Source organism: Giraffa tippelskirchi, chromosome 9, assembly GCF_054371585.1.
Source record: "Giraffa tippelskirchi isolate mGirTip1 chromosome 9, T2T-mGirTip1v1.2.pri, whole genome shotgun sequence".
NCBI classification, from domain to species: Eukaryota; Metazoa; Chordata; class Mammalia; order Artiodactyla; family Giraffidae; genus Giraffa; species Giraffa tippelskirchi.
This window is the reverse complement of record NC_137283.1, coordinates 54,573,449-54,588,847: the sequence shown is the minus strand read 5'-3', so window position 1 is coordinate 54,588,847 and position 15,399 is coordinate 54,573,449. Positions and strand designations below refer to the sequence as shown.

At 51.0% G+C, this 15,399-nt stretch overlaps 2 protein-coding genes across 18 annotated transcripts in view; one reads left to right on the top strand and one right to left on the bottom strand.

The window, feature by feature from the left end:
• Positions 1-14,776, top strand: part of MKRN2 (makorin ring finger protein 2) — a 64,490-nt gene extending 49,714 nt beyond the window's left edge. For 4 of the 8 annotated variants that reach the window (XR_014064371.1, XR_014064370.1, XR_014064368.1 and 1 more), the window contains 3 exons: positions 7,259-7,403; positions 7,534-8,009; positions 14,461-14,776. Coding sequence is in view for 4 of the 8 variants with exons in the window: in XM_081526376.1 (XP_081382502.1) it covers positions 7,259-7,403; positions 7,534-7,671 (283 nt within the window). In the remaining 4 variants the exon portion in view is untranslated. Of the gene's footprint in view, positions 1-7,258; positions 7,404-7,533; positions 8,865-14,460 lie in introns of those variants that run through there. The other 4 variants (XM_081526376.1, XM_081526377.1, XM_081526374.1 and 1 more) reach the window with 1 other exon arrangement.
• Positions 8,774-15,399, bottom strand: part of RAF1 (Raf-1 proto-oncogene, serine/threonine kinase) — a 72,586-nt gene continuing 65,960 nt past the window's right edge. For all 10 annotated transcript variants that reach the window (XM_081526357.1, XM_081526360.1, XM_081526355.1 and 7 more), the window contains 7 exons: positions 13,658-13,742; positions 12,899-13,075; positions 11,768-11,814; positions 10,566-10,684; positions 10,154-10,285; positions 9,917-10,051; positions 8,774-9,736 (listed from right to left, as the gene is read on the bottom strand). In XM_081526357.1, coding sequence (XP_081382483.1) covers positions 9,593-9,736; positions 9,917-10,051; positions 10,154-10,285; positions 10,566-10,684; positions 11,768-11,814; positions 12,899-13,075; positions 13,658-13,742 — 839 coding nt within the window. In that variant the 3' untranslated portion in view covers positions 8,774-9,592. The remainder of the gene's footprint in view (positions 9,737-9,916; positions 10,052-10,153; positions 10,286-10,565; positions 10,685-11,767; positions 11,815-12,898; positions 13,076-13,657; positions 13,743-15,399) is intronic.

The following is a 15,399-nucleotide window of genomic DNA, read 5'->3' as shown; positions in this document are numbered from 1 at the left end:
TTTTCTCCTTTGCCTTTAGCTTCTCTTCTTTTCTCAGCTATTTGTAAGGCCTCCTCAGACAACCATTTTGCCTTTTGGCATTTCTTTTTTGGGGATGGTCTTGATCACTGCCTCCTGTACAGTGTCACAAACCTCCATCCATAGTTCTTCAGGCACTCTATTTGTCATTTACACTGTATAATCGTAAGGGATTCGATTTAGGTCATACCTGAATGTTCTAGTGGTTTTTCCTACTTTCTTCAATTTAAGCTTGAATTTGGTAATAAGTTCATGATCTGAGCCACAGCCAACTCCTGGTCTTGTTTTTGCTGACTGTATAGAGCTTCTCCATCTTTGGCTGCAAAGAATATAATCAATCTGATTTTGGTGTTGACCATCTGGTGATGTCCACGTGTAGAGTCTACTGTCATAGCAATTTCCATTATACACTACAGTGTTCTCAATCAGTCACTATGTTTTACATTAAATACTTATTCATCTTATAGGTGAAAGTTACCTAGAAGCTTTCCCTGTTTTTTAGCACTGTGTTCCTGACAACCATGTTTCTACTCCGTTTCTCTAACTTTTCCCCTGAGAACCCCACATGGATGTGAGGCCCTGCACGCACTGTTGGTCTTTCCTGTCTTCACTTAGCACAATGCCCTCCAGGATGATCCAGGCTGTCACAAGTGGCAGGGTTTCCTTGACTCCTGGAAGGTGTCTTTTGGGGTTTGCCTGGTGGCTCGGGGATTCCTAGGTGGCACTATTAGTAAAAATAACTTCTGCCAACATAGGAGATACAAGAGATGCAGGTTCGATCCCTGGGTGGGGAAGATCCCCTGGAGGAGGGCATGGCAACCCACTCCAGTATTCTTGCCTGGAGAATCCCATGGACAGAGGAGCCTGGCAGGCAGGAGTCCTACAATCGAAAAGATTCTGACACGGCTGAGGCAACTGAGCATGCGTGCCCAAAGTGCTGAGTGGTAAAAAACCCGCCTGCAAATGCAGCAAACACCAGTTCAGTGTAGGGATCTGGAATATACATTGGAGAAGGAAATGGAAACCCACTCAAATCTTCTTGTGTACAAAATTCCATGCACAGACAGGCAGGCAACAATGCATGCAGTCACTAAGACTTAGACAAAACGTAGGAACTGAGCTCGAAGACAGGGTATTTACATTCTCCAAATCTGTGGAAAGGGAAGAGCCCGAACGCACCATAGTTTAAGTTGTTGGCACAGACATTTACCACAAAGAAGGCAACATTCCTGCAGTTTCTGTTCTGGTTGCTAGGGCTGCGAGAGGCTAGCGCAAGTCCAGTTGCTAGGTGCTAGGTGAGAGTGGCGTGTGCCAGAGGGCACAGCCAAGGACTTGCGACTCCTTCCCACCTCCCCCTTAGCCACACACCCCAGCAGGCAGATCTCCACCGCTGGAAAACAGCTGGGCTGAGGGTGCTGTCCCGGTTGGGAGGGGCTTCTCGTGGAGAGCGGGCAGAGTCCAGCACCAGGACCCTGGCAGACGCGGTACCTTTTCGGAGCCCTTGCCGACCAGAGGGTGCACCACCCTTGGGTCCGCCCGGCTTGCTTGAGCTGTCGGCGGGCCCTCCCGGCTCTGCAGAATGTGGCCCCAGCCTCCTGGGGCCAGGCCGTGCAGGGCCCAGCGGTGCCGTGTGCGGTCTCATCCTGAGCAGCTCCCGCAGCTCCCAGCGTTGGGACCCAGGACTGCTCAGGCTTCAGGGGATGGGACACAGCCCAGGGGCCAGAGACCTCAGGGCAATGTCGGCTTTTACCTTCAGGTTGTGTTTTCCGTTGGAATAGGGTTCATTTTCTGTGTGGTGTTTCTCCTGGGTGTCCAGCCACTTGATTCATTTTATATATATACATGTATGTATGTATGCACATATGTGTGTGTGTGCACATATATATTTTTGTTTCACTTTCTTTGTGCCTTAGTTTATTACAGAGTGGGGTCTAGACTTGTGTGTGCTGAACACTAGGTCTTTCTGGACCACCTGCTCTACACACGGATGGTGATGTTCATGGTGATCAGCCTCTCCCTGCTCAACCGCACCAGCTGGTTCTTGGGCAGCTGTCAGGCGGTGCTGTGGGCCTGGCAGTTGGTTTTTGTTTTTGACGTGGGTTCAGTTGTCTCGTGTTGTAGAGTCCACCTATAACTAATAGCGTATATACTTTTCAGAACTTCTATGTCTAAGGTCCTTCACTCTGTATGCCAAGTCCAAGGCTATCCAGGTTGTTGGAAAAGATATCATTTCATTCTTTCTTTGTGGCTGAGTAATCAAGAGTGCCTTCTGTACAAGTACCCCGCCTTCCTAGCCCTCTCACTTGTTGATGCGTGTGTTGTGCCTTCCGGCTCTGGTCTGTTGCTAGGAATGGAGCACTGGAAGGTGGGGTGCCTGGCTCGTTTGGAATCATGGCGTTCCCTCGCCTGTAGGCGCAGGTCTGTCATTGCCGGATCACCTGGTATGTGTACATGTAGCTCTTTTAGAAAGCTCTGGCCCCTTGTGGATGGGGCCTTTTACAAACATTCATTCCCAGAGACAGCCCAGGAGGGTTCCGTTTGCTCAGTGCCCTCTGTGCTGGGGTACTGTTTGTAGAGATCTGAGGACGGCCACTCTGTCAGCAATGAGGTGATAGACACCTCGTTGTGACGTTTATTTAGCCTTGTCTAATAATCAGCGAGGTGGCATCCTGTCACGTGCTTGGAAAGGCGGGGGGGAGTTGTTTTTGTGAAATGAATGTCTTGAATTTGCTTCTTGACAGGCAGTTCTGTTTTGAACTGTTCTTGATGACCTATCCCGGACGTTCCTCTGTGGCAGCTGTCACTGTCAGCTCCTCTGGCCTTGCGACTTAGAAGGGCCCGTGAGCCGGGATGTCAAGGTGCTGTGGCAGGGAGCGTCCACAAGGCGGCAGCACGCCTGCATTTTCTCCCTGGGTGCCGGGGCGGCCAGAGCCCTGGAGAAAGGCGTGTTCCGGGGTTCCTCTGTGCCAGAGGAAAGCGCAAGGGCTCGTGTCTCGTTCCTGCCTCCCCCTCCCCCTTCACAAAACTGGAGGGGCACACTAGGTCTTTCTGGGGGTCTGCGTATATTAGTGCAGGGAAGGGTCGCTCTGGGAAGAGGAAGGACATCACCCCCAGGACCCTTGCAGAGCGGAGGAATTTCAGAACTCCTTACAGCCCACAGGGTGCGCTGAGCTTTGGGTTCACTCGGCTTGCTGGAGTTGTAGGCATGGCCCTCCTGGGTCTATAGACTGTAATCCCATCCTAAATGACCGAAGGTATTGAAGAGTTAGGAAAAGGTGACTCAGGACTTTGTTCTGTTTTGCTGTAGGTCCCTAGGATATTTTTCTCCAGGACCTAATGGGAGTCCTGTGTGGGAAAGTTAATGTACTTGAGGTGTCTCTTGAGACATCTTTATTGAAATACATCAGTTAGTTACATTCACGTTACCAATTTTATGCTAATCGCTGAACTATCTTTACATCAGCAGTCTATGAGACTTGCTTCTTTGAAGTGTCATTGTATTTTATACAGTGTTTTCTGCTCAAAACTTTACCCTGTCTTTTCCATTTTTCTTTCTCAGTATGTTAATATTGGTCTTCCCTTGTAGCTTAGTTGGTAGTGAATCTGCCTGCAGTGCAGAAGACCTGGGTTCGATGCCTGGGTCAGGAAGACCCCCTGGAGAAGGAAATGGCAACCCACTCCACTATTCTTGGCTGGAGAATCTCTGGACAGAGGAGCCTGGCAGGCTACAGTCCCTGGGGTCGCAAGAGTCAGACGCGACTTAGCAACTAAACCAACCAACCAACACATACCTTAGGATCTTACTAGCATTATTTTAATCAGCTAATTAAGCAGAGTTGCCCAGTCTACCTAATAGGTCTTTAAAGTGTAAGACAAAACAGTATCTTACATTAAAAATATTTATTTGCTAATGCAAAGCAAAAGAATATGAAGAGTGAGTATTTAACTTTCTCCAACAGAAATAAGGGGGCCATTGTGTTTACATGTCCAGAACATGTGAAGGAATTTACGGAAATGGACAACTTTTGGTAGTATGGATAATGTAAACCTTTATTATCCCAAAGTGGTTAACTTCCATTTTAAAGATGAGAAGACAGAACTATCTGCTGGACACTGATGACATAGCGGACAGTGCTCTAAGGGCGTTTATATGTGGGATATTACTTACTTAACCAAGTAAGGTGCTTCTCTGCTAGCAAATAAGCCTCCTGAAGTTCAGAGGAACACTGGCAGTGTCAAGAGGTAGGCAGACTTGTAATAGAAGCCAGGCATTTGGATGATTTATAAACTTATCATATTCAGATGATATTCAGCTAATCATATTCAAACCCATGGAAGACCGTGGTGCAGGTTAACTCTAGGTAATAGGTAGTCCAGAATTTTTTAACTGGCTTTTAGCACATAAGTATGTTTTGTTTGCATTAGCATCAATTTTAGAATATTATTCAGCACACACTAAACAGCTTCCAGTGTCTAACCTCGGGAGAATTACCGCAGGAGATCAGCATGCTCCCATTAACTTACACCATTGTGTGTTAGATCTTATCCTCCATGACCATATAATTTGATTTAGGAAAATCTATGAAACAGAAAATAATCTCAGACAATCTTCAAATTAAGGGCAAATATTGTGACACAGACAAAAAATGCTAGAGGGTTTTATTCTCACATGTAAGAAGTACTATTGTCAGGAACTGATAGACTAAATTTTGACCATTGTTTCATCACATATTTCTTCTGCAGGTGATAAACTTTTTTATATTGCCCACAAGTTTTAGGTTCTTTTTCTTTTTTGTCCCCCTGATCTTTTCCCCTCTCTGTTCATCTTGAACACCTTTATAGTCACTGCTTTGAAATCCTTGTCATCTTGAAGTTAGCCTCTGGTATCTTTCCTCTTTAAGATTGGGTTACCTTTTACTGATTCTTTTTTTTTTTTTTTAATAAATTTATTTATTTTAGTTGGGGGCTAATTACTTTACAATATTGTAATAGTTTTTGCCATACATTGACATGAATCAGCCATGGGTTTACATGTGTTCCCCATCCTGAACCCCCCTCCCACCTCCCTCCCCATCCCATCCCTCTGGGCCATCCCATTGCCCCGGCCCTGAGCATTCGTCTCATGCATTGAACCTGGAATGGTGTTCTGTTTCACATGTGATAATAAACATGTTTCAATGCTGTTCTCCCAGAACGTCCCGCCCTCACCTTCTCCCTCAGAGTCCATAAGACTGTTCTATGCATCTGTGTCTCTTATTCTGTCATTTTGTATTGTTAGCACCCAGTATGGTGGGGAATGACAAAGACCCAATGACAAATCTTTCCTCACCTCCAGTAGTGGATTTCCACCAACTTTATCTTTATGTTCTTCAAGCCACAAAGACGTGGTTTCTCCACTGGAGTTTTAGCTCCCTTGCCAAGGTATTTGACTGGGGCCTGTTCTAGGTTGAGCACTATTATTTCTTCAAAAGGTAACTCAACCTCTTACCATTCCATTCTTCCAGGTGTCTGTCATCTCTTGAAAAGCCCTGCTTTTGTTCATTCTTTAGTGCCATCAGGTCTTTTAATCGTATCTGTATTTCTAGTTTATCTGCAAAAAATAGTACTAAAAGCAAAACTAGTTCAAGTTACTAAAGGCTTGAGATCTTGTTTTATCTTTTTTTACCTCCTGTAGTGTTCTTGTGTGTCCACCAGAGGGCAGGAGCAGCAGGGCAGAGGGGTCCAGCCGTAGAAAGCTCTGCTGCAGTTGACTGAAAACAATCACAGTATAGCCAGCCGTTGGGCTTCATGGTCTTGCTTTCTGTTGATGACAGTGTTTCTGTGCATTGCACAAATTTTACTGAGCTGTGGGCCCAGCCCCTTCAAGCTAAATGCCAGTGTGGGAGAGCTGGTAAGAAATTTCATGGGAAGTTACGAAAGGACAGTTATGATACAGGTTTTCTGGTGACGTATTCCTCATGGCACCTGGCAGCGTCTGATGGGGAGGGGACCTCGAGCCCCGATGCGTGAACAGCCTGTGTGTGTTGGGGTTGTGGGGGCAGGTGGAATGACAGGGGTGCAGATGTTAGGTTTGGGGAGCAGTCCCTCGTTAAAAGAAATGTGGGAAGATGTGGGATTTACAGCAACACAGACCCAAGTCCTGAAGGGCCTCCACCTGACCGTGGTCTTCAGGAAGAGGACAACAGGGACACACTGCTCACAGTCCTGTCTCTGCCGGCCTCCCTCTGCCAGGTTCTGCCCTTCTCACACACACCAGGTGCCGCCCCAGAGGGGCACCCCAAATGCTTTGGCAGCATGGGACCCAAGAGGAGGGGCGCCTGGGGGTGCTCTGTAGATAGCAATCCTTGATAAGGTTGGGGAAAAATCATTTTGGGGTGGGGACTAGTGGACAATATCTAGAACTTGACAAGTTTTAAAAAGCCAGTGGCCCACAGACCCTGGTAAGAACCCCCCACTTAGGCGGTCATTTGAAGATCTGCTCAAAAGCTCGGGAACGGGGCCACGGCTCTCTGCCGGCCTCCACGGCCCGTCCCCTGTGTGGGTCAGACCTGTGGGAGAGCGGCTGTGGGGAGCTGGGCTTTGGCCTGCCTCACCCTCTGCGTCTGTCTGCTGGGGTCGGGCTTCATCTCTCCACCTCCTCCAGACACCTTCCGGCTTCTTGGGCACCTCTTCAGCTTGCGATAACTTTGGACCACATATAAGTCAGATTTCATTTCAGGAAGGAATGTGAATTGCCTGGTTTTGAGTTTCAGGAGCAGGGATTTTTAACAGAGATCTGTAGCTAGAAACGGAAGATGGGGGAAAGTTTTAACTTTCCGACTGCGTTTTGTAGACAAACACTGTTCTGAGCAGGGGTCTGTGGCACAGAGTGAAGAAGCCCTGCTCTGGAGGGTGGGGACCAAGGCTGTGGTCACCTTGACATCACTGCTGCCGGGGGGACAGGAAGCTTGTCCGGGTGGAGCCACTATTGGGACTCGGGGCTGAGACGAGTTGCCCGGCTTCGGAATCTTGGAGCCCAGGCAGCTGGCTCGGAGGCCACTGGGGCACCGCAGGCTCGAAACACTGGGCTTCCCCGTGTGCACAGGAGGCTGCGTGCAGTCGCGCTCCTTGGTGCACTACCGTCCAGCGTGGAGATTGGCGTCCAGCGGCTCTGCTGGGAGGCTGACCCACTCCGGCAGGGATGGCAGGGGAGTGGTTCATCTGCACCCAGGTTTTCACATTATCCTCTAATGCTTTTCAGGAAAAAAGCTTGTAAATACTTCGAGCAAGGCAAAGGGACCTGTCCATTTGGAAGCAAATGCCTTTACCGTCACGCTTACCCTGACGGGCGGCTGGCAGAGCCTGAGAAACCTCGGAAACAGCTCAGCTCCGAAGGCACCGTGCGGGTGAGGACTTCCCACCTGCGGGTATTGCCAGGGCCACTCTTGGCCTCTTCCGAGGCTTTGGCCACAGGGAAGCCAACGAAATCGAAGCGACTCCGCAATAACCAGGCGTGTTTGCTGACTGTTTTTGCAGTTCTTCAACTCTGTGCGGCTCTGGGATTTCATCGAAAACCGGGAGAGCCGGCACGTCTCCAACACTGATGACGTGGACATGACGGAGCTCGGGGACCTCTTCATGCACCTGTCCGGAGTGGAGCCATCGGAGACCTGAAGAGTGGCCGCGCGGCCTCCTCTTGGGCTCTGCGGCCCAGCCTCCTGCCGCCAGCTGTGCCAAGCTCCGTCCGCGGCAGCCCGGGGCGGCGGGTGCGAGTTTGAGTGGGGCTGTCTTCCTCCAGGTCTTAGCCACTCATTACAGCCAGGGGAAGAGTGAAGGATATAAAATAACCTAACACATAGATGGGATTCTGCTTCTCTAGTTGCTATTTTAGTTGCACCTCAAGCTTCTCAGGGGACCAGCCGGGCAGAGTGCTCACGGAGCGACTGAGACCAGCCTGGCCCTGTCTGGGGGCTCCATGAACAGTCAGCGTGCGGCTGCCCCCACAGCTTCAGGTAGGAGTCTTCCCCCTGCAGAGGGACCCTGTGTGGCGAGTGTCCCTAGTGTGCTGAAATAACATGTGGTCAACAATGGATTTGTACCTTGCTTTAACAGAACAACGTGGGTGCCACACACCTTACTTACTTGGCTCACAGCTTGGCTTCGGGCTCTCCAGTGCCCCCAGGCAGGGCAGGAGTGTTGTGGCTGGATGTTCCTCTAAGGGGGGGGCTCCTCAAGTACCAAGGGGCAGAGCAGATACGGCCCCTCGTTTAGCGTTTGTTTTAGGGTAATCTTGCCCACACACCCCTGGCTCTGACCTCCTGGCTTGTGACCCAAGGGTCTCTGTGCCCTCTCTCCTCTGTAAACTGGCTTTTGATTTGAAGTTTCATACAAGGTTGAAGTTTCATACAAGGTTAACAGCAGCTAAGAACAGTGTCTAGTTCTGACCCAAACCGAATACATCGCTTATCAGTTGTGATTTTAAGAGCTAATTGTGAATCCCAGAACTCACTCCAAGCCTGAATTATCTATTTTTATAGACATCTGTAGATACCAAATATTTTATAAAATGTATTAAAGTATGGGTAGAAGAAAGTCTACTCTTTACCTGAGTGCTTTTCTGCATAATTTCTATAGTTAATGCTTCAGTTGAGGGTGAACAGAGGCTCTGGCCCATTTCCTGCTTCTGGAGTTCTGCTCCGGAAGGGTGAACAAATGGAATTCGAATTCGATCTGTGAGCTCAGGATTACTTTAAAAGGAGGAAACAGCCATTAAACCTACATTTAATTTATTTTATTAAAATAACATAATTGAATAACTGTTTTGTCAGGCGCAATAAAAACAGAATTAAACCCAAATTATCAAGAAACTTGTGTTCCTGGCTTCCTTGCACACATGATGTGATGCAGAGACAAGGCTGGCCAGGCCCCGCCCCACGGGGGCCGCCCCTGGAAGACGACTCGGCCGCTGAAGACTGCTCCCCGGGGGGACAGGCCCAGCGCCTCTGGTGGGAACCAACCCCCAGCACTGGAGACCGTCAGGAAAAGTACGTGTCCCCGAGTCAAGTCCCTAGTACCAAAGCAGGCTCGTCCAGGCTGCTGCGCTCTTGACAGCCCTGGGCTGTTTGGTGCGTTATGTGCAAAACTACCTGTTTGGTGCCACACCAGGTATCTGCAGAGAAGTCCTTCTGTGATAGCATCCCTCCTAGGAGCTGACTTAGAGAATCCACACGTCCCACGTCACGGCTAGTTTGCCTGCTACCTTCATTTCCCCTCTGAGCGCGTTTGTTGCCCCAAAGACACTCCTGCAGCTGACAGCTGGGCCCAGTGTGTTGCCATCAGCAGCCACGGGTGTGCCTGGAGGAGGTCGGCTCATGAGCTTGGGGGCCACCGGGGGAGCAGGACACACCAGCTGGCGAATGGCTTCGTCCTCCCGGGGCAGAAAAGGCAACGTGAAGTTAAGGCCCTGTTGAGTGGTGTAGAAGGTCCTTAGCAGCAGCTTCTCGGAAGACCAGCTGTGTCCCCACAGAAAGGGAACAGACGGTGGGGCCTGCTGACTGCCCTTCCTGCCGGCAGCCCACGTGCAGGCGCGGAGCCGCTAGAAGACGGGCAGCCGAGGGGACGTGGTCAGCGTGCAGGCGTTGATGTCCTCGGTGTGGGCCGCCCGGTGCAGGGAGGGCTCCGAGGCGCTCCGGTTGATCTTAGGCAGAGAGTGCTGGAGCAGCTCGATGGAAGACAGGATCTGAAAGAGGCGCCAGGGCAGTCTCTGGGGGTGCGCCAGGGGTCCCTGCGGCAACTCTCCCTCGGGCTGAAGACACAGGCCCTTCCCACCCCCCGCACGGCATGTGCAGGACGCGCGTCTGGCCGCCTCCACGTCACTAGACCTGCTCTAACCCGCTCGAGCGCCTGGAGCCAGCCTTACCTGGGGAAAGAGAGGCCTCTCTTCCTTCACTTTCTTCACGCAGTCGGCTACCAGCCTCTTCATGGCTTTGGGGCAGTTCTTGTAGAGCTTGCTGAGGTCTGGGGAGGCGTACCCGCGGCCCACCATGAAGATGATCTGAGGAAGCAAGCAGGCAGTGAGCAGAGCACCGCCTAACCCTGCCGCTCAGACGGCGGCCCGCGCTTCCCAGAGCCAGTGGGGGGCGCGCTGGGCACGCACCTGGTCTCGGTTGTTGATGTGGGAGTAAGGGAGCTCCCCCGTCATGAGCTCGTACAGCACGATGCCGTAGGAGTAGACGTCGGACTGGAAGCTGAACGGGTTATTATCCTGCATCCGGATCACCTCGGGGGCCTATGGAACGAAGTGCCTCTGTCACTATCGGACGTGCCAGGGGAAAGCCCCGCAGCAGCTTATCCCCAAGGGCTCCCACACTCAGGATCCATAAGCTCAGAACCCGACGTGAACCCAGCACCGTCGCCACCCAACTCCACGCCGCGCTGTGCCACCAGCTCCTCCAGGAAGCCTGTGTGCCCAGGAGCTGAAGGCACAGGACATGGCACGGAGGTGCTCTGGGCTCGGCCGGGAGTTCGCACAGGGACCCCCACCCGCCAGGGGCACGGAGCTGCCTCACCATCCACAGGATGGAGCCGGTGGGCTGTTCGACCTGCTGAGAACCACTCCAGCGCGACTTCACTGTTGCCAATCCAAAATCGCCAATTTTCACCGTCAGGCCTTCGTGGAGAAATATATCTCGATGCTTGTTAAGGACACTAGTTTAGAAGGACAATCCTGTTACTCCTGAAAACCTGGCCCAAGTTCTCAGTGGCACCGCCTCTCGGCCTCCCATCTGCCCAGCTTTCCCTGTGCTGGACCTGGCACTTCCGGAGGGGAGCCCAGGGGAGCAGACCGAGGGGCCCAGCCAGCCCCTGCACATGAGCAGCCAGGGTTCCCCACAGCTTGCAGGGGCCTTACACCCTAAGACTGCGAGCACAGCCCGCGGACTGCTGACACCCGTTTCGGCCTGCGGCCCACCCTCCCGTGACCAACAGAAACACCTCAGTCCTGAGTGCTGTCTGCCTCCAGACATCTCTCATGAGAACAGGTACCGTGGTGACTTCAAAATCAGAACCAAACTTGCCTCCACCCCGGGTAGTCAGGTGGTTTAAGGCCGACTTGTGCGATCTGCTGATGCCCAGTAATTCATACCTCCTTAGAATCTGGTGTCTGCTTTCGTGGTATGATGTGTTGGCCCCCAAAACCCACCACTAAAAGGTATTTCCTGCCTCAGACACATGCCCCAAGTAGATCACATCCCAAATTTCAACCCAGCACAACTGCTGTGCCTCGCACTGGCCAGCAAGCAAAGCTGGGCTGTAAACCCCGCTCCTCTGAGAGGCTGGGGAAGGGAGGCAGGTGTGCACTTGTCTACTTCCTTCCTACAGCACAAAAACTGCCTTTATTCACTCCCCTTCTGCAAAGGCACACTCAAGTCTGGAAAAGGGTTGATTCCAACGGTCGTCTCTAAGGAAACCATTTCTGTACATTCAAGAAAGACAATTTCAAGTAATAATTTTAAAAATCTTGCAACTTCCGGCTTGCATCTACTTTCTGACCAGATATATAATCCACGAAGCAGAAATAAACATGAGAGACAAAAGGCCCAAGTTAAATTTAGTTAAATAGCATTCTAAATTAGGCCTGTTTCAAGCATAACCAAAACAAGGATCTCAACTTTGGTGGAACTCTTTCCAAAGTCACTGTTGCTGAGGTAAACTTGAAAAGTCCTCTAAATTTAGAACTGAGCAGTCTGATGAAACCACCGCCAAAGGATACTGTTGGATTTCATGTCTCTGTGGATGATGTTCTTTGCATGCAAATAGCTGTGAAGGGAAAATAAATCTATCAGTTTGAGAGACACTGGTAAAAAGCAGCTTCCTTCAAATTACATCAAAGAAGCAAACCACTTGGAAGGCCTGACTCCTAGGGGAGGAGTTATGGGGCCAAAATGTTAGTTTGGTGATTTGGCTGCCCCTTACAGAAAAGCCTAACTGAACTTTTTGGCCACCCCAGTACTTTTGGGTACTAGTCCTGCCCTGGTTCAGCATGGTCCCCGTTAGGACTCAGACCTCAAAGTGAGGCCACAGCACAAACAGGGAGGGTCGTCTTTTAGCATCAGTTTTATTCCAAAGGTAATTCTGACAACCCAGATGTCCATCAGCTGATGGACAAGTAAAACCATATCTGTATAACAGGCTGTTCTTCAGCCACAGAAAGGACTGCAGTACTAACACGCTGCAACATAGATGACGCTCTCAAAAACATGCCCAGGGAAAGAAGCCAGACACTAAAGACTTCTAATTAATCTCGAAAATGTTCTAAAATTAGATAGTGGTAATGGCTGCCCAACTCTGAATATACTAAACAAAAAAAGAAAACCTGAACCATACACTTTAAAGGGGTGAATTTCATCTCTAAAAAACGAGTCACTAGTCATTTCTGAAAACGTACACCATGCAAATTCCGTATGAATTTTACAAGCACAACATGAGATTTTATAAACCACTTGCAAGCACAACTTTAGTGCAGGGAACTTCAGAGGAAAAACAAATGATCGGAAAAGTGACATCTGATAAACCCTCCGGTGGATAAACCACACTGGACAGCTACACCTCAGAGGCAAGGTGCCCCCCAGAAGCTGCCGGCTCGCTCTGTGTTTTGAGGTGTCTGGCTGAACTCTGAGGGCAGCAGCTGGAACCTGAATCTGAGCCCCAAGCAGGTAGACTCAGCTCAGGCAAGAAACCTGGCTTTCTCGTTCCTTCAGTCCACCCCCCAGGTTCACTTCCAGCTGTGCAAAAAATATCACAGAAACCACTTCAGACTTGGCTTTCCCTGATCTTGGTTTTGATTTAGGGACAAGCTGGTGCACGGACCCCAGACCTCCTACTCATCAAGGCATTCACTCACTCCATTCCCTGAGCCGTCTGCCGGGCAATGTCAATCAGCTGGAACATCTGGAACTTGGTCTCCTGGACGTGCAGGTGTTTGTAGAGGCTGCTGCCCTCGCACCACTGGGTCACTATTGCCAGGTTGTCCTTTGTCATGTACCCCATGAAGAGCAGGATGTTCACGTGCCGGGTTTTGCTGGAGAGGGGAGGAACAAAAGGCTCTGAGCTTCTGCTTCTGCAGGACAGCCATCCTGCCTCTGAGCGCATCCTGTGTGCCCCGGACGCCGCCGTGCTTACAATCCCTGGGCTTGCAAAGCAAGCACGGCAGACTGCTCCCCCACAGCTTCTGCTCTGGGCTGGCAGAGCGGACGTCCCCTTCCAGCAGCACAGACTCACCAAGCTCCCCACAGAGGTCACAAGGACCCCTCCTCTATGGAGTCCATCCACTCAGCCTTCCTCCTCCAAGTCTAAATAGTGACTCCACAAAGATTTAAAAGCTGATGGTTTTGAAGTCCAAATTAAGGCCATTTGGCTATAAAGAGTTCTTGGAAATACATGTGAAAATAGAACCTGTTTCTCCCTATGTCAAACCAAACCCCAGAAACAACCTGAGCTGCTGAGGTGGTGAGTGCAGAGGCTGAGGTGGTGGGACGGTGCTGCTCAAGGCCTAACGAGCACACGGGCTGGAAGAAAGGGAGCTCCACCGGAGCACGCCCGCCCCGCTTCCTCCGCAGCGTCTGTCCCACCGTGCCGCCCACCCCGCCCGCTCTCCACTCACCGGAGGACAGCCACCTCGTTCCTGAAGGCCTGGAACTGCTCTGGGGTGGGGTCAACAACCTTCAGAATCTTTACCGCAACGTCTCCTGCAAAGGAGTTTATAGTCAGTGCAGCTGAGCGATCTTAATTTCATTTTTCATGTACACACGTCTGAGAAAGAGGTAGTGAATCACCTATTCAAAAATCACAGACCTACACAGAACAAATACTATGCCAATTTCTGAATTATTCAAGTGGCTGGGAAAAAATAGGTTATACGACTATCCTTAAAATTCCGCCCCACAGGCCTTGAACCAGCTTGGTTTCAATGGTCCCTGTCAAGCCTGGCATCCCCGGTGGTGAGGTGACGGTCACAACCTGGGCCCGTCAGGACAACAGCAGCGGGATGTGAACCGCCTGGCAGATGCTGAGTCTCCGGGGCCAGAGGCTGGCGCCCAGAAGCAGGCCAGTGACAGCCCAGATGCTCCCTTGCACAGACTCAAAGATCTGTATTGTAATGAAGCTCTTCTGCCTTTAGAAACCAATCCTAACAATGACTCCTGACTGCTCACTACACCCTGACATGTCTGCTTTCACAAGTTGTCACCTCCTTCAATCCTCACAGCTGCTCTATGACGTTAACACTGTTGTCCTCACCTTACAAGCAACACACAGAGGTTTTGTCAGTTGGCCAAGGTAGTATTGCCCAAAACAGCCAGAGCCAGGGTTAGAACCCCAGTCCGACAGCTGTACTTCTAACTAAAGTGCTGTCAATCACTCTGCACATAACTTCAGAAATATCCACGTAACAATTCTACTTTATAGGTACGACTGATGTAGAAGCCACTTTCAGAAGAGTTATGTCATCCTTATAATAGTGATGATGACAAACTGCCTGAAGCCCTGTGAGGACCTCAGCTTTCAGGACAAGTGATCAAAGGAGGAGTGTCCAGTTCAGCGGCACCTTGGACGTGACCGAGTCCCTCCACACCCTGAGCCCGTGCCCTCGGCAGCATCCTGGCACCTCCGCTGGGGCTCTCATTTCACTTTTGGGGGCACCAAATGGTAGAGAGATGGTTCTCAGGACAGATCGCTGCCCTGCGATCTCTGCATCATCTGAAAATAAAATCACCTAACAGCAGCTTCCACGCTGGTTCTTAACCAATTTCCTGCCACATGAATTTGCAGAGGGCCCAGGCTGCCTGTGGACAGCGGAGATGCACTCTATGTTCAGAGCTGCCTTCTCCCTGGGCAGACAGAGCTGCTAAACCGTGCAGCCCCGACCCCAAGCTCCTGATGATGGACAGAGGGACAAGAGTCTTCTGGGTAACTACCCATTCTGGAGCATCTGAGCCAAGACAGCATGGGGGTGAGGGCGGTGGGAGAAGAGGGGAGTAAGTATGTTGGCAGAGAGGATGGAGGTCTTCGGAGGGAGATGGGACGTCAGCCAAGGGGAAGAGGCAGTTCTAGACGAGGAACCCCAGGAACACAGTGAGGTAAGGGGGAGGAGAGAAATGCCAGTTGTGTCTGGGAAACCCTAGCGTGCGCTGCGACACCTGCAGGACAGGAGGGGGGTGGGGGGGAGTCATCTGCAGCACAGGCCCAGGCTCAGTGCAGGCAGAGATGACAGGAGGGCGGAAGAACGTACAGAGGCGAGACTCTTGTGAAGATGAGCTGGCTCAACGCGGCCGTCAACAGAGAGGCAGGGCCGGGGGCGCAGAGGGACAGGCTGGGGAAGGATGCGAGCGGAAGGCCCAGGCGAGG